At 41.5% G+C, this 18,832-nt stretch overlaps 1 protein-coding gene across 8 annotated transcripts in view; it reads left to right on the forward strand.

Annotated features, from left to right (window-relative positions):
- IKBKE (inhibitor of nuclear factor kappa B kinase subunit epsilon) overlaps positions 1-18,832 on the forward strand; it is a 50,138-nt gene that overhangs the window by 13,032 nt on the left and 18,274 nt on the right. For all 8 annotated transcript variants that reach the window (XR_008331148.1, XR_008331149.1, XM_053393361.1 and 5 more), the window contains 7 exons: positions 1,448-1,539; positions 3,938-4,039; positions 5,793-5,868; positions 6,384-6,493; positions 16,085-16,161; positions 17,152-17,191; positions 17,780-17,881. Coding sequence is in view for 6 of the 8 variants with exons in the window: in XM_053393361.1 (XP_053249336.1) it covers positions 1,448-1,539; positions 3,938-4,039; positions 5,793-5,868; positions 6,384-6,493; positions 16,085-16,161; positions 17,152-17,191; positions 17,780-17,881 (599 nt within the window). In the remaining 2 variants the exon portion in view is untranslated. The remainder of the gene's footprint in view (positions 1-1,447; positions 1,540-3,937; positions 4,040-5,792; positions 5,869-6,383; positions 6,494-16,084; positions 16,162-17,151; positions 17,192-17,779; positions 17,882-18,832) is intronic.

Here is an 18,832-nt window from a genome sequence, read left to right on the forward strand (position 1 = left end):
TTTGGAAGGGCTGTTCCCTGTCTGTTTCTTACCCAGACAATACAAGAATTGAAGGCTTATGGCTGCCACCCGGGTTCATGTGCTCCGATATCCAGGAATGGCTAGGAAAAGGAGTAGATCAGGCTACAACTCCCATGATCCCTAGCTAGCAGGACCAGTGGTCAGGGATGATGGGAATTTTAGTCTCAAAACATCTGGAGGGCTGAGGTTGAGGAAGCCTGGAGTAGATTATTCAACACACCCCTCTTTTTCTATCATCTAAATCTGTGGTCAGAGAGAGAGGAACCACACCAGCCTAAGCCCCACGTGATTCAAGTGATGGGAAAGAGGAGAGAGAGAAACATTGCCCAAACCATTCCAGCTACTTATCCAGCTGCATCCGTTTTGATTCCGGGGGCTGACTGCAGCTTAAAAGGATAAACAACCTGCTGGATCAAGCCCAAAGTGTCACTCATAAAATTGTTTGCAACTGTGATAGTTAGATGGCAAGCAAGGCTGCAACCTTCACCTGTGTCATTTAGCAGATATATATCTGTACTTGGAGCTTCCATTGAGTGATAGCCACTGATACGCAGACTTTTTGGAACCATCTAAACTAGACTTCTTTATGCCCCCTCCAACCTTACTGTCTTTGGAACATGTGCATCAGAATGCTTCCTCCCTACAGCTGATTTGCACTATAAAAATATCTCTGCTTCAGACAGTGACTCTTAAGCCTTGATCTCACTTCATTTCTTTGCTGTTATGAAAATGGAGCAAAATATCTCAGATGAGCTGTTGCACTGAAATTGTTTTGTTTTCGGGGTTGTTGATGTTTTTGCTTTGGCAGCTTCTTTAAACAAAAACATATATTTACATTAATATTAAAATGCTGTGGAATGCAAGTGTGTGGAAATGTGACACCCATCAATTATGTAGCAAAAGGGTTAATGGATATTAAAACTCAAATAGCATGATCCAGATCCCCCTCCCATGATGATGGAAACTGGAGTCCACCCTTTGTTTTAAAGGATAAATATTTCCAGCCCACAAAATCCCCCTTCCCTCATCCTTGCTTCTGCTCTGCTCCACTCTTGACTTCAGGCAGGGAGAGGGAGGGAATTTCCTATAATGGCCAGTCTCTTTCCTATTCATCATTCTCTCTCCATCCCCAGCCACACATTTACTCCTGGTTTCTTGTCATCTACATCATCTCCCTCTAAGTGATAACTTTCTAGGGTATTTTTGGGGCCCACCCAAATTTTGTGATAGTACATTGTTTTAAACGGTTTTTTTATATTGTGTTTTAATGTTGTAACGCATCCTGGGATCTTCATGTGATGGGTGATTAATTCTTCAACATCTCTGTGTGATCTGGATCATGTCTCTGTGTATATCTGGGAACTCTGCAAGGTTCCAGCACTGCAGTATACAGGGCAATCATATACACCGTTGCTTTATCCTTTAGGGTGTCCTGACTGCAACTCACCAGACGTTGAGGATATCTCAGTCCTTTCTGCAGTGTCAAGAGCTCATGCTCAGAGGCCTATATTGGGTGAGGTATGTAAAATATCTCCCGCCGGTGCATTGCAAGCGATACAGCAGGGTCTTTTTTGACAGCTGATTAAGGTGCCTTGAGCTTCAGTTCAGATCATTCATTTCCTCCAGCTTTCCCAAACAGCTTACAGCATGCACATTTACGTGGCTGCCCATAGGCCATACACCACTATTGCCTATTATAGTGAGTGAGCAAATGTTCACAACTGCTTGCCTAATTTGGGCCATTGTTCTCTGGCAAATGACTTGTTTTCACTGACCGTCCCCTAGTTGTTTTTTCCTGTTTCTTTTTTCATTCAAGTCTCTTTTGCTCGGCATTCAAACTTGCCACATGAAGGTGATGAGGACTGTGCTGGCCTGTCCTCTTGCCCTTGTCCCTGGAGGCAGCTATTCCTGCCTAGCCGCAGAGAGCTTTCTACGTGTATTGGACCTACGGGCTTGCACATGCACAGACGGATGCACATTGAGCGTTGGGTACTGCAAACTGTGTAAATGTTAGTTTCAATTCACAAGTGGTCTAGAGATGGGCTGCAAGGTGGGAAGTGCAATCCTGATCCTTCCCTACTTGGTGACTTTGAACATTTGCGTTAAGGTCCCTGTTATCCTTCTACAGAGCAATGAGCAATGTAGCGCATAGGTTTTTATTGGTGCTCCTCATTCACAGAAGCATAGAATTGTAGAGATGGAAGGGACCCCGAGGGTCATCTAGTCCAACCCCTGCAATGCAGTTATTTCAACTAGATCATACATGACAGATGGCCATACAACCTCTGCTTAAAAGTCTCTGAGGAAGGAGTTTCACCACCTTCTGAGGGAGTTCGTTCCATTGTCAAATATCTCTCATCATTAGACAGTTCTTCCTGATGCTTAGTCAGTAACTTGAGCTTCTTTTTACCTACTTTATAAACTTAAAAGGCAACAATAAAGCACTTGGTGCTTTATTAAAACAATATGCATATATCCAGATGAAAACTTTGAGTAGGAGTTTTGTAGATTCAGTGTTTCCAGCATAATGAATGTTATGTGATAACATGTTCATTCCTCTTTGCAAGTTTGCTTTTTTTCAAAATAACCAGTTTCCAGCCTAGTCAGTGGAACACCATGAATTTGCTTCATGTTACAGAAATAAACAGGCAGATAGTACGGAAAGTAGGGTGGTGATTATGGCAGGGCAGACATGCCTGTTGACTTTAAACCTTATAGCTATGTAACTCTTCAATATTGGGGGTGAGTGTGTGCAGAATGAATGGATACAGTGGCTTAATTGTCACACTTTCCAACATGTCAGGAATTATTTTCTGAATATAGAATGTCAAAATGAGACATGGAGACAATCATGTGGCTAATGTGGGAAGGAGCAGCTGAGCTGAAGGAAACATTAGCTGGTTTATAGACCAGAAACAATGTCTGTTCCTGGCTACTCCATACATTTTGTGGAGAATCCAGTTAACTAATAAACTCCAAGGCAATCTTAGAATAGGCATTTCTCACATTGTGCACAAAAGGCCTCAAGTTCCATTACAAGAAAGGGTTTATATAAAGAGGCATAGAGTTATAATCACTCATTATATAATATATTTATCTAACTTAAACAAGGCTGCTTCCAATGCAGTGTATACTCCAGAGCAGCAGTGGCTGGAGTGGGGATGGGACTAGAACTGAGCTGAAATTCCTCAGAAATATAACTCTGTATTCGGCAGCAGGAGTGGAAGGGCATCACCTTTGTCTTTGAACCAGCTTCAGAAAGGACACAAGTACCTTGCCCTCACTTTCTTCTCCAAGCTCACATTTCCTACACCCATGTATGTTTTGGTACTCCCACACTATAGCCTTCCTCTGAGCTTTACAGGAAACTAATAATTGGCTGTAAGGGCTGGACAAAATCTAAGGAGGTCCTTAGATCATCGGTTGAGACATTCCTGTCCTAGAATATGGTGGGGGGGGGGTGTCAATCAACCTTGCCTTACCAAATCAGTGGTATCTTAGACTCACATACTCCTGACCACCAGGAGGCCGAGCTATGTATTGCAAGAGAGATCCATGATTGGTTCTCCCATTCCCCACCAATAATTGAACTCTTGTTTTGCAGGCAGCAGCAGCAGCAGGGAAAGGCAGTGTTCAATCCTTGCTTTTGTGTACTGTCTTCCAGATAAGAATCTCTCCCAAAGTTGCCCTTCACTGTGCAAAGCAGGGGGTGGGGGATCCAGGCATTTTTGCTGTGGGTTGGGAGTGGACAGCTCACTTCTCCATTGTCAAGAGAAGATAAGTGTCCATTTAAACAGGGAATAAGTGGAAGATTGTGAAATATGTGTTTTTACAGCATAAACGCAAGTCTATGCAAGAGACCTGAGGCCCATATAACCAGAAATTCTGGTGTTGTCTTTTTTTTTTTTTTTTGCAGTGAGACCCTGAAATTGGAGTGTCTGCGGATTCTAGAGAAGAAGCAAGGTGTGATGGCAACACTCAGTTGCTTGCAACGAGAAGAGATGAAGGTTCTGCTGCTGTAAGTGTTGTTTTTCAGTGGTAACTGTGATACTGCAGCCAACCTAGAACCCAACATGCATTACACCAGTGGCACCCCCAGGACAGAACCTGGGAGCTGATGCGTGGGGCCCTATTCAGCAAAATTTGAATGAGCTTGTCCAGACTCAGCTGGTCAGGCTTACCACATTTTGAAATTAGTGAAGAAAAACACATTGTCATCTATAGAGAGGGGTCCTATAAGACCATTAAATTCAGAGTCTTAAATTACTTAACTGCCCTGCTTCGTTGCATAAGCGGAGTATTCTGTCCTGCAGAAAGATGCCAGGGTCTAAAAACACGCTGATTCTCGGACCATCCACGGGCCGGATTTAGAAGGTAATTGGGCTGGATCCGGCCCCTGGGCCTTAGTTTGCCTACCCATGGCCTAGAGGCTTCTCCAGATATCTCAGAGAACTTGGAGCAGTACTTCCCCAGATCCAGAGGGCTTGTGCTGATTCCCTAGCAGCCAGCTGCACTCAGCTTGAGACAATTTGTTTGGGATCAAGTGTTACTTGCTATCTAAATGGTTGCCTTATCACATCCTCACTGTGAAGCTGCCCTGGGGAAAAAGATATCTAGGGTTGTTGTTTTCTGGAATGCCTCCCATTTGCCCATTGGTGCCATATACTACTGAACCGGGAATGTGGAAAATCACCATCTGGAGGAGCTAGGAGATCAAATTTTTCCACAGCAGGAAGCTCTTAGTGCCTATTAAGTGCATCAAGATTCACTGCTGTTTACAGCCAGGTTGTGCTAACAGACAATTAAGGCCAGAGAAAGAGGATATAATTTGGGTGAAAGGGGACAATAAGTAGCCTCTTCTTCTTGGGGGGTTATCAGCAATAACAGAGGCAATTGCACTTTTTGAAAATTTTCCCCTGTTTCATAGGAGCTTAGAGTAGTGGCCGAGTCTGGCTGAGATTTCTTATGTTCTGTATTACAGAGTACAGCAAAAATAGTGGAGCCAGAGGGATGAAGTCAGAGAGCAGCACTGCAATTTTGAGCTTTGTGCAAGTGGGGGAAAGGAGACTGACTGCTTATTAAAATTTTAAAAAGCAACGATGTAGGAGGATGAACATGTTTGCAAGCCCATAATTACCCAATGCCATCATTTGCCAGGAAATGGCCCAATAAATGCACTTCTCCAGTTGACACCTTGGCCTCTCTTCCATGGGGCTCAGCTCTCCTTTCCCACCTCATTCCCTGGGTCTTCTCATTTTCAAATGCAGCTTCCTCTTTGTCCCACTTGTGTCCCTGTGTTGTTGTTGTTGTTTTCTCTCTCTCTCTCTCTCTCTCTCTCTCTCTCTCTCTCTCTCTCTCCTCTCCATCTCAGATTCCTAAGCTTTGGTTTTTCTTTCCCTGCAGCTTGTACGTAGCTCCAAATTCCTTTCCCCTTTGCTTTCTGGGAAACTGTGGTTTTACATCACCACCACACACAGACACCAGCTAAGAAAACCACTGCATTTTAAGTGCTGCTGTATGTGGACTGTTACTGCATGAGAGTTTCCTGTGATGCAGTGGGTGGCGAACAACACTTCTCTTCCCCACTCCCACCATGTCATTTTGAAAACTTTTTGCAACAGTTCTTCTCTGTATTTATGGAAATTTATTGGGTAAATTGAATATTTTTTTCTGTTTTAGTTACTTTGCAGTTATAGAGATTAATAAGCCCCTCTGAAGACTGATCAGAAACTGTTCCTCTTTTTTTTTTTTTATCCCATTCACCATAATAGGTACGAGACTATTGTTGGGGTTGGCGAGATTCCAGAGATTAAAGGCCTGGCGGAACTGAAAACAAGACTTCAAGCTGTGAGTTATTCCCATGACCACCTGTTAATAGCAACTTAGACAGCTGAGAGTTCTGTGTGGCAACTTCTCTTGTATGCAAAAGGTCTGATCTAAGCCAGAGCTACTTGGGAAAAGAAGTAGCTGTGTAATGATTGATTAACACAAATGGGTTAAGGGAATAGAGCGGGTGGTCTTCTTTTTGATTGATGGTTATACATATATACATGTTGTACATACATGCTTAGCGTTGCTGTGAGAACTATGATAAAGTTGGATTGTATCAAATGACTTTATACAAGTATCTATAATAATATATGCCTAATGCATGTGTGTGAGCAAGAAATGGTGGGTTTGTGTGTGTGTGTGTGTGAGAGAGAGAGAGAGAGAGAGAGAGAGAGAGAGAGAGAGAAAGAAAGAAAGAAAGAAAGAAAGAAAGAAAGAGGAAGGAAGGTAAGTTTTTGGTGGGTATCAATGCAAGATCATAGATGCTCTGTAGTGAAACATTCTGGTCTTCCCTTTTGTCTTTTCTGGCTCAGGTTGAAGAAATTTCTAAATGTTTCCAAAGCATCTCTGATCACCAGTCGGTTGTGCAATGCATTCTGTCTGATGTGGGAAAGAAAAGGAGTCAAATAAAAGAAGTCAGAAGGTTGGTGGAATAGTATTTTCAGTGTTAAAGGCTGCAAGGCACTTACACAGGAGTGAGCACAGTGGGGCTTAATTCTGAGTAGACATACATAAGCTTGAATTGCAAGACTTAGTATAAGAGTAATGGTTGCTTAACTATCCACATCCTAAAAATCTAGAGGGTTTTGGTGATATCAAACCATTCATTATCAATATAGTACAGAGGTTGATTTCTTACAAGTGATTTCCTGAGCCTGGTCCAATAAGGGCCTATGTCTCTGATATAACCCCATTCCAGTGGTTGCAAGAGAAGGAATATAATTTTCCTAGGGAACAGGATATTGTTGCCTTTGTGATAACTCCACAATAGATGTCCTCTTAGGAAGGGTCCTCTTCTAACCAGGGTCTTGTAGATGGATCACCTGTTCTATGTGTTTTCAAGTAGCCAAAAGAATACTTGTTTGTTTGTTCATTTCAAATTTCTCGTCTGAGGCTCATGGGGTGGTTTATAATATAAAAACACAAAAATATGTAACATAATAGCAATGAAAACAATAACACTCTCCCCGTGGAGTGGAAAGACTCCATTTTATTTATTTAAAACATTTAAATGTCACCTTTCTACCAAAAAGGCATTCAAAGTAGTTAACAAAAAAGGAACACTAGAACAACAAACCTGATGTTCATTAGTTCGGTATCAATGTTTAAAAAGAACTAAACCCACCAATAAGCAGCAGATAAAAACAGTATCCCTTGTATAGTCTTTCTTACCTCATCTATGCCAGTCTAATCAGTTCAGGTGGTATTGCTTATACAGTAATAGACTTTGGTTATTGGCATTCACAAGGAACTAGTTCTCTTTGTGGACTGTCACCCCTCTAACACCCCTCCTTACAAAGCCATATTATTAATGCTGGCCAGCAAATGGCTTTGTGACACTGACTATGATGAGCACACCATAAAAATAAGTGACAGTGTAAACATAGCCTTGATTAAACTCCAGCCACTGGGGAAGCAAACAGCAGGTTTCCAAGTGCAATCTATTTTGCTTCTTCTGTCTGGAGAAGCTCAGCCAGGCTCTGTCTTCGTTGATACCTTAAATATGTCTCAAGAGATCCTATGTTCAAGCTTCGGGTAATAATATTCTTGAGACGTGGGCCAAAAACATCCCTCGGTCTGAATATGCATAGTCCTCCAGCAGTAAATAGCACATTCTCAGTGAATGGAGCAGTGCCTGATACCCCGCCTCCCGGAAAAAGCAGCTACAATGAGAATGAGTTGTGGAATCATGTTGATGAGATGTGAGGGGCAGTACTGATATGCAACCCAGGGAAGGAATGATGCCCTAGGATGCTTCGGGCAGCAGTTTGAACCTGGCGGGAAAACCTTCACCAGCATGTAAGTTTAGAAATGAACACCTTCCTACACCTGTGAACAGGTGAGCTTGACTAGTGGATAGCATGCATTCTCTCTACATAATTGAGACTACCAAAAATGAGTTCTTGAAGTTGTGATGCAGCCATATAGGCAGCTAGAGAAGTATTATATGGCCTATCAGTTGAAGCATCATTTGGAGAGATATCATATGGATAGGGTGTGGTCAGGGAACAGGGCAATATAATAGAGGTAATAAGTGAGAAGCCCTTGGTGGAAAACTTTCTTGCGCTGGGGAGGAGGAGGATGCCTGGCCATGACTTCAGACCTTCTGCTGAAACTCTTCTCCAAGTGCCTTCCTCAGCTGAAGTGTGCTATGTTACAAAAAAAGAAGGCTTCTTTGGTGCTGGTGCCCCAGTAATGGAACACGCTTCGTATATTTTTAGTTGCTGCCACGATATTGTAAATGTTATGGTATTATTATTTTAGTTTTCTTTGTTATTGACCACCCTAGAAACTGTTGGATGAAGGGTGGCTTGCAAATATTTTAAGTGCATGCAGCCTGGTGAGTAACTGGGCTCGCATTTCGAAGTCCTTTGCTATGCTGCTGCTGGAGAGAGGTGAGGCTTGTAATCAGGGAAATCTCCATGACAAGCATCACAGGAAGGAAAGGAGCATCACTTGTTTTAGTGTCCGTTCTTGGATGTGTTCATTCCTCTCAGCTGGCTGTCTCAATACTTGTCAGCCATGCACAGCTTGTACTGATCTCATGCTTGCCTATGCAACAATTGTGTGTAATACTGGCTTATATGTGGGTGATGCATTTCATGTTGGTGCATAAAACACAGTTCATTATAGCTTCGTTTCTCACTTCCAACTTCGTGCCAAAATGCTGAGCAAGCAGAAGCTCCCATCCATATGCCTTAGTAGGAAAATAACTTTTCTTCATTTAATTTACATTTCTCACATTACATTATCTTAGCAATTTGGCTGGTGAAAGTGGTTAGTTCACATTCTCAATTAGTGCTAAGGCTTCCACTAGATGCATCATTCCAGCGTCTGGCACAGCACTCAGGGATTTGTACAAGAAAACCGGCATCAACATTGGCCTCGCTGAGACAGAGTGAGTATACCAGGAAGAACGTTGCTAAAACCAGCTGCAATGTTCTTGTCTGTCTGAGCTCTCTCTGTGCTGAGCAAGTCTTTAAAACTGTCTGTGCTCCAGTTTCCCATCTGTAAAATAGGATTAGCAACTCACCTCTTTTCCTTGCAAAAATGGTGTGAAGACTTATGGAAAAGAGGACTTCCGGAGGCGGCGCAAAACCGTGATGGCGGACCTCTTCGAGCTCTGAAGAGGGGCACCGCAGAAAAGGGTTGCTCGCGACGGCGCAGCGGCAACCCATCAAGATAAACCACGGGCAGAGTGAGTCCGTGGCCGTGGGACCCGGCGGGCACCTGGAGCGACCCCGAAATCACAAAAGGAACCCCGTAAGGGGCTCCGGAGTGAAGGAGGGGGAGCGGTGCTGTGGGTTCATCGCTCTTTCTGCGGAGGCGAAGCCGCGCGGCTGTCACGGATGAGCGCTGACCTTTCTTCCAAGAAACATCGGGCTGAAACATCAAACCCGTGAGTAAGGACCTAAGATCTTACAAATTAAATCGGGAAATTTGGCTAAAAACGGGAGACGAGAAAGAGGAAGTCCGTCTTCCGACACTGCTTTCAAGATCAAAGCAGACGGTCTAAAGAGCGGAAAGCGCTGCGAACAGGGAAGCTTTGAAGCTTTAAATCGGGACTTTCGTGCACATTTGAATTTTATTGTTAAAGAATAAATACAGCATAAAATTGACCTGGAGCGGACACCCCAAGGGCAAGGGAAGACTCTAACCCCAAATTCCCGGGTGGCCGGGTAAAGTTGTTTAAACTGCGGAACTGTTGCAAGCTTCCAGATACTTTTGCAACTTTTGAGCTCATCTAGCTGAAGTGGATACAATTGCAGGCACCTTGCTGGAACCTTGTTATATATTGAAAAGGGCTCTGCAGGACTTTTCTTTTAGCATGCTGGAACTAATTTGCTTTTAAAATTGTTTTTAAAGTTGGAACAAAGAGACTTTAATTGTGGAAAGTTACCTTCTTCTTACTAAAACTTTGGTGGCACTCCCCCTAGAGGACATTGGGAATACAGAGGCCTGGGAAAGTTTTTTTTGTTTACCTTCTCTCAATAGACTGTTTTTAATTCTGGACTTGCCTTTCCCATGGGATTACAACACTTGACCTTGAACGTTGACTGATGAGTGGCACAGGAAAGACAAGAGCAGCCAAAGCTAAGGAAGCTAAGGAGAAAGAGAAAGCAAAAAAGCAAGCACAGCTTTTGCAAACAACTTTAACTCAGGGACGTAGATTATCAGTTCCAGCTGTGCTTGCGACACAAAAAGTAGAAACCGAAAAGCCTGAAAAATCTGAAGAGGAAGATATGGCAGCAGGAGGAGCTGAGGCAGTACTGAAACAAGTTTTGGAACAACTGTCAGCAATAAATCAAAAAATTGATAACCAATCAACAAAAATTGACCAAGCAACATCCTCGATTCAGAAATTGACAGATCAGGTTTCCCAACATACTCAAGCAATTGAAAAATTGCAAGGAGCAACAGAAGAGAATCGTAAATTGGCAGGGGAAGCCGTTCAAATTGCAACATCAGCTAAAAAAGAAGTCGAGGAAGTTAAAGCGGAAGTCAAGCCTCTTCATCAACAGATAGGGGACCAACAAACCTATCTCTCGTTGGTGGAATTGAAAAATCGCGAGACCAACCTTAGACTAAGGGCAGTCCCAGAAATTGAACAAGAAGATTTGAAAGGACTTTTGACAACAGAGTTTACAAAGTTCTGGGACTTAAAAGAAGAAATTGATTTTAAAATTGTATCGGCTTTTCGGTTGGGAAGATTAGTAAGAAAAGATAGATCCAGAGACTGCTTAATAGCTTTGAGATCAAGGGAGGAGAGAGACAAAATACTAGGCCTACACTTCAAAAACTCAATTGTGATACAAGAGAAAAGGGTGGAAATTTATCGAGATATTCCTAAACAGTTATTGGACTTGAGAGCCACCTACTCAGATTTGGCTAAGTTACTGAGACTCAACACAATTCCTTATAGGTGGGAGTTCCCACAAGGGCTATCATTCACTTACAAACAGAAGAAGGTTAAAATAAGATCACCAGAGGACTTACAAAAGTTCCAGCACGACCACGGAGAAGACCTCCAAAAAGAAGCAGCAGCTAATTGGCCTATACCCAACCCAGGTGGAGCATTACCTGCACCTTCGGAACCAGAGGAGAAAGAAGATACACCGCTCTAGGTGTAGCAGAATAGTTCAGGATGTCTCTGCGGCTACTCAGTTGGAATATAAATGGCGGAAATTCCCCGGAGAAAAGAAGGAGGTTATTTCACATATTGAAGAAAGAACAATTGGATATTATTTGCCTACAAGAAACCCATGTGACCAGGCTCCACAGGAAGGTTTTGGTAAATAAAAGATTAGGCCAAGAATTTATTTCGTCTGACAAAGTAAAGAAAAGAGGAGTGGTGATCTATGCTAAGGAGAGCCTGATACCCAAATTTCTATTTAAGGATGAACAAGGAAGAATTTTGGCAATTGAAATTCAAACCCAAGGAGAAAAAATATTGATATTAGGAATTTATGCCCCAAATGACGGGAAATCAGAATTTTTCAAGAAGCTGCATGAGACGTTGCTGGACTATCTGGACTATGCTAACATCATAATGATGGGAGATATGAATGGAGTGGTGTCTACACATATGGATAAGTCTTACAACCAAAACTTAACATCTGATGGCAGACTGCCCAAAACTTTTTTCGAACTGACTGACAATCTGGATTTGATCGACATATGGAGGACAAAGAACCCCCTAGGTAAAGAAGGAACTTTTTTCTCTGAGGCCCACCTGTCTTGGTCAAGGATCGACCAAATCTGGACCTCCAGGGGGCTGGCACCCAAGACTAAAAAGGTGGAAATCTGCCCAAAAACATGCTCCGACCACAACGCCTTGAAAATAGAACTTAGATTAACTCAACCCGGTTCCTTCAGATGGAGAATGAATGACACACTACTAAGAGATCAAGAGATTGTGAAAAAGGCCCAAAAAACATTAAAGGACTATTTTGAGATAAATCTGAATACTACAGTTGAAAAAAGAACGATCTGGGACGCAAGTAAAGCTGTTATGAGAGGGTTTCTGATACAACAGAATTCAATCAAGAAAAAACTCTGGAACGGAAAGAAGGACAAAATATTGGAGAAAATACACCAAGGAGAAAAAAAACTGAGAACCAAACCAAAGTCCAAGGAGGTGCTGAGAGAAATTAAATTCCACCAAGCAGAATACTCAAAATTGATCAATCAGGAGATTGAATGGAAAATAAAACAGATGAAGCAAAGATCTTTTGAATCAGCAAATAAATGTGGAAAGCTGCTAGCTTGGCAGCTGAAAAAAAGACAAAAGCTAAACACGATAACAAATCTAGAGATTGATGGAAGGACCGTACAGAAACCAGAAGAAATTAGGAGGTGCTTCCACAGATACTTCAAAGAACTGTATGCACAGGGGCCCCAGAAAGAATCAGAGATAGATCAATTTTTAAAGACAAATGGACTATCAAAAATAACTCAAGATAAAAGATCAATCTTGAACTCTATAATAACCACACAGGAAATTGAAGGTGCCATTCAGAATATGCAACTAGGCAAATCTCCAGGCCCGGATGGACTTACCTCCAAATATTACAAGGTTCTGAAGGACTATTTGATACAACCTTTGTTGGAGGTATGTAACCAGATTATGGATGGGAAGAGGGCACCAGAAACGTGGAAAGAAGCCTTCATCACATTGATACCTAAGTCAGAATCTGAAAAGACTCAGCTTAAAAACTACCGTCCCATCTCACTCCTAAATGTGGATTACAAAATATTTGCAGACATTTTGGCAAATAGACTTAAAAAAGTCTTAAATGAAGTAATTCATAAAGACCAAGCTGGCTTTCTCCCTGGTAGACATTTATATGAGAACACTAGAAACATCATTGACATTTTAGAACTTTTGCAGACTAACAGGAACACAAGGGCGGTGTTAATCTTTATTGATGCGGAGAAAGCATTTGACAATATATCTTGGATGTTTATGAAGAAGAACTTGGAGGGGATGGGAGTGGGACGGGGGTTTGAGAATGGACTACAAGCAATCTATTCAGAACAAAAAGCTAAATTAATAGTGAACAATGTGGTGACGGAGGAATTTAAAATTGAAAAAGGGACACGACAAGGGTGCCCTCTATCCCCTCTGTTATTTATTTCAGTCCTGGAGGTGCTATTGAATATGATCAGAGAGGACCGGTTGGTACAAGGGATAGAGGTCGGAGTGAAACAATATAAACTGAAAGCTTTTGCAGATGACCTAGTTTTGACACTGCAGGAGCCAGAATCCAGTACAAAAAGAGTTCTCGAACTTATATCTGAATTTGGTCGGGTGGCGGGATTTAGGTTGAATAAACAAAAAACTAAGGTTCTGACCAAAAATTTAACAATTACAGAAACAGAGGGGTTTCAGAGAGAAACAGAACTGAATGTGGTTAAAAAAGTGAAATACCTTGGGATCTATTTGTCCTCCAAGAATTTGAATTTATTTAAGGATAATTATGAGAAATGTTGGTTGGAAGTTAAAAAGGATTTAGAAATTTGGTCAAGATTGAAACTTTCCTTGTTGGGAAGAATTGCAGCTATAAAAATGAATGTGTTGCCGAAAATGTTATTTTTGTTTCAAACCTTACAGATCGTGGACAGAGTGGATTGCTTTGGAAAATGGCAGAAGGATATATCTAGATTTATCTGGCAGGGCAAAAAGCCCCGAATAAAGTTTAAAATATTAACAGATTCGAAAGAAAGAGGGGGGTTTGCCCTGCCGGACTTGAGGTTGTATTATGAAGCTGCAGCCTTCTGCTGGCTGAAAGATTGGTTTTTGTTGGAAAACACCGATGTCCTAGATCTGGAAGGTTTTAATAATGCTTTTGGATGGCACGCATACCTATGGTACGACAAGGTTAAAGCACATAAATTGTTTAAAAGCCACATTGTCAGAAAAGCAATTTTTGCAGTCTGGATGAAATATAAAGACTTACTAGAGAGTAAAACTCCGAGGTGGCTATCACCAGTGGAGGCCAAGGCCCGAAAAAGACCCAATATGGAGGCCTATTGGCCGAAATATTGGGAATTGACTGAAAAAATTGGAGACAATTGGAAGTTGCAGAGCCAGGACAAACTAAAAAATAAGGTGCGAGACTGGCTACATTATGCTCAAATTCAAGAGGTTTTCAAAATGGATAAAAAAGTTGGTTTCCAGGTGGAAAAGTCGAAACTAGAGACAGAATTGTTAGAACCAAAGACAAAGCTGTTATCTAGAATGTATAACTTGCTGCTTATGTGGAATTTACAGGATGAGACAGTTAAATCTGCTATGATTAAATGGGCACAGGATGTTGGACACAACATTATGTTTGAAGACTGGGAAAGGTTATGGAACACCGGAATGAAATTCACGGCCAGTACGGCCTTGAAGGAAAACATTATGAAAATGATATACCGGTGGTACATGACCCCAGTCAAGTTAGCTAAGATACATCACCTGTCTGACAATAAATGTTGGAAGTGTAAGGAAGCAGAGGGGACTTTCTTTCACCTCTGGTGGACATGCCCAAAGGTTAAGGCTTTCTGGGAAATGATTTACAATGAGTTGAAAAAGGTATTTAGGTATACCTTTCCCAAGAAACCAGAGGCCTTCCTGTTGGGCATGGTAGACCAGAAAGTGTTAAAGAAGGACAGAACTTTGTTTATGTATGCTAGTACAGCAGCAAGAATACTCATCGCAAAGAACTGGAAGACACAAGATTTACCCACGCTGGAGGAATGGCAGACGCAGTTGATGGACTACATGGAGATAGCTGAACTGACCGGCAGAATCCGAGATTTGGATGTAGAAACAATTGAGGTGGACTGGAAAAAGTTTAAAGACTACTTGCAAAAGTATTACAAACTGTATGAATTTTAAGACGGTGCATGATTTGAAAATGATACGCTTTAGCAATTATGATTAAGTAAATAGTAAACTAAGTGATAAAAGAGAAAAGGAGATAATATGAAATTGAACATGTTACGTTTATTTTAAAGGTATAAAAATTCTGACATAATACATTGAATATAGATACATAACATGTAAAAGTTACAATAAGGTATGACATAAGGTAACAAATTGCTGACATTGTTAATATAAAGAACGCAGAATCGGAAGGGGTGGGGAAGTCCAATTTGGGATTTTTGTTAAAAAAAAAAAAATGGTTTCTTGTAAACTCCTTGTTTGTAATGTATAAAATTTGGAAAGAAACGTAATAAAAAATATTATAAAAAAAAAATAAAAAAAAAAAAGACTTATGGAAAAGAATGTAATGGACCAGATGCTGCAGTAATGAGGAATAAAGAAATGGGGGGGGGGGGGATAAATACTTCAGATAGAGAGTTAATAGAGAATAGTGGGCTTAGAGTATAGGCTTTGAGCCTTTGTTTTCTACATGTTCAGAAGAGTCGTGTGGTGCAGAGCTATTGCATTTGGATCATCCTCCAACCCAACATATTGAAAATGAGAATATCAGGAATGAGACGAGGCAAGAACACGTTTTTCTGACACGGAAATTATTCTGAATATGTAGTTCAGCTCTTGGCTATCCTAGCTGGTAGTAGATAAACATTTTATATCTCAATTGACTTTGTAATGATACAATTCAAGATTTTACTGTTAGGAGTGGTACCAGAAAGGTCAATGCATCTTTCTCAGCATCCACAGCTGATTCTCCTGTTTGTGTCTTCTAGGGACAGACAGGTGTTGGTTCACTGACATCATTGAGGGCTTGCAAGAAAAATTATATGATTGTGCATCAGTTTCTAGATTTCTGGTGAAGGCTGTTCATAGTAACGTTGCTTCTTGTGACGTAAGACTGTGCTTGGAACAGAGCTAACAACAAGAGTTAGTGCTGTAGCTGTCTTGCCTCCCACTCATTCCTTTCTGGACCAGGTCCACTGGGAGTTTTGTTACAGCAGACACAGCCCTTGGCTCATGATGGCATTGAACTGATTAGTTCCTTTCTTTCTATCTTACAACTGGCTTCCCAAACTGGTTCTTCAGCATCCAGCAGATGGAGGCTTGCCTTGACAAGATGCAGCTTATCTACAACCAGTTCAAGAAGACCCGGAAATGCAGGAGTGAGTTGCTAATGTTGATAGTCTCTCTTATATAATCATCAGCTTGCACAGATTTCATAAATCAGAGGTCTGTTAGCCACTACCAGGGCAGGTACGTCTTTAAAGGGTCTGATTAGGCAGATTCCTTGAAATACTCAAATAGCCCCAAGCAGGCATCTTAGCAGCAGTATCTTGAAACAAACAAAAATGCCAGGTGGGCACTACTGTACTTGGGGATTTGAGCCATCCATTCAGCAGCACCTGTACCGATAAGATAACAATTCTGAAAGCTGTGGCTAATCTCAAGGCTGCTCACCCCAGTCTGAAAAGTATGGGGCTTGTGGCTGCCTTGCATGCAGGTGCTCATATCTGCTAAGTGCCTGTGTAGACGGTGTCAGAACAAATGTTTATTAACTCTCAAGTGACAACAAAGTTTCTTCTGTCACAACAAAAGGGAAAGTTGTAAGCCTTGTTTTATTGTGTGTGTGTGTGTGTGTGTGTGTGTGTGTGTGTTTCATCCCTGGGGTCCTCAAAAACTGAGAAAAATGAAGGAACGGCTTCTAGATTGCAGGCAGAGGCAGAGGTAGTGATGTGCTGGAAGCACCTAGAACAGATGTGGAGGGCCTTTTGTTTTGCTGCATCAAAGCAACATGTATAGCTACCCCTCTGGCAGTTTCTCCCCCACTCACCGCTCATTGGTTTTCACTGGAAATGTGACACCTCCCTGTTTCCTATTGGGCTATCTCGCAATATACCGTATTTTTACATGTATAAGATGCCCCCATGTATAAGACACCCCCTATTTTGGGGGACTCCAAATTAAGAAAACACCCCTCAGCACTACCCATGTATAAGACGTACCCCAATTTTAAACCTTTTTTTGTTAAAAAAACTAGTCTTATACACGGAAAAATACAGTACTTTATGTGAATAAAGTATTAATCTGTGAAACTGCAAAGTCCTGAAGTCATTCCCTGGAAAACCTACTAATAAGTTGCATTTTCTTTCTAGGCCTGGGCTACAATGAACAGCAGATCCACAAGCTGGATAAGTAAGTGTAAGAGTTTGTGTATAATAGACCAGCTGAGTATCGAACACTTCTGGTTTGTATTCTGTTGGTCTGTGGTTGGCCATTAAACTTTCCTGAGCTGCTCGTGCTCAGATTGTCTGATTCAGGAATGAGTCATGCTGTATCAATCAATAAAGTTTCATTGAGGCATTTGAATAGCAACCACCTCATAATAGCCTTGTGACTGTTGAGAACCAGCACCCTTCCTTGTAGTAGGAGGAATATCACATGTAAAGGGAAGACTAGCTTCTCCCCTTCCATCAGCCGAGACAGGGAACTGGCATTCCCTGCTTACAGGAACACAGCAATATGCCTTATACCAAGTTAAAGTATTTGTCCATCTAGCCCAGTGTTGCTCTAAAGACTCAGACTGAGGTTTTTCACATCACTTATTACCTGAACCTTTTAACTGGAAATGAACTGAATTAGCGAGTTTCTTTGTGGCTAATGATCTTGTTGCATTAGTGTGGGTATGGGTGGGTGTTTGCTTGTGGGTTGTTGTTTTTCAAATGCTTAAATTATGAGAAAAATTGATGAAATAATGTACATTTTATTTTGTTTCATTTTCAGGGTGAATTTAGGACATTTAGCAAAAAAGGTTCTTTCAGTTTTCCAGGACAACTGTTTGCAGCAATACAAAGCTGCTCTTTTGGCACATGGAATTATAATGAGGTAACAGTGTTCCTAGCACATACTCTCACTGGCTGCCACTAAAGCAACAATGCTCATTTATTTTATTGCACCTATATCCTACCTTTCCTAGAAGGTGCTCAGGGTGGCATATGTGGTTTTCTCCCTCCTCATTTTATCTTTGCAACAACCCTAGGGAGCTAGGTTAGACTGTAAAATGGGGGCTGGCCCAAGGTGAGCTTCATGACTAAGGTGGGATTTGATTCCTTGTCTCCCAGGTCCTAGTCTAACAAAGGTCCCTATTCCAGACTATTTCATTCCACACAGAATCCTAATTTGCTCTATTACCATCATTGAATTGTACACACATAAAGTCAATTCGTGCATGATAAACACAGACCTCCTAGAAGAGACAAAATGGGCTTCATTTGGAAGGTGAAAAGAGAAGGGAAGTTCAAGAGAGGAGCTGAAAGCTGCATTCTACATCACCTCTGCTGATATAAGTCCTGCCCCTTATTGACAGTTATGTCCTGTGCTGCTTCAAAACACATTTCTGCCAGGGAGGAGATTTTCCAACTGGGCTTGCTGCCAAGCCTCATAAGGAGGGCAACAGCAGAAAGCTGGGCAAAGGCTTAAATTCATAGCCCCCTCTCCAGCATCTCTCTTGAGTACTCTCCCAACAATATATTTATTTATTATATTTCAACTATTTATATATCACTTTTTAGAAAGGATCACAAGTGTTTTACAAAAACACACACACACCAGAATTAAAAATAGTACATAAAGCAATGAAATTTAATAATCTGTTCTAGAAAACATCAGAATTCAAAAGTAGGATTGTACTCATTCAAGACACATCCCCTCACTCAATACCCCCACAAATTTCACATCTGCTAACACATCTGTATCTCAGTCAACCTCATCGATTTGTGAGGTTCTCTGTTTGAATAGAGAGTGTTTATGGGATCTGCAAAATGCATCTTGTCCTTA

This window comes from Podarcis raffonei, chromosome 6 (genome assembly GCF_027172205.1).
Source record: "Podarcis raffonei isolate rPodRaf1 chromosome 6, rPodRaf1.pri, whole genome shotgun sequence".
In the NCBI taxonomy this organism is placed as follows: Eukaryota; Metazoa; Chordata; class Lepidosauria; order Squamata; family Lacertidae; genus Podarcis; species Podarcis raffonei.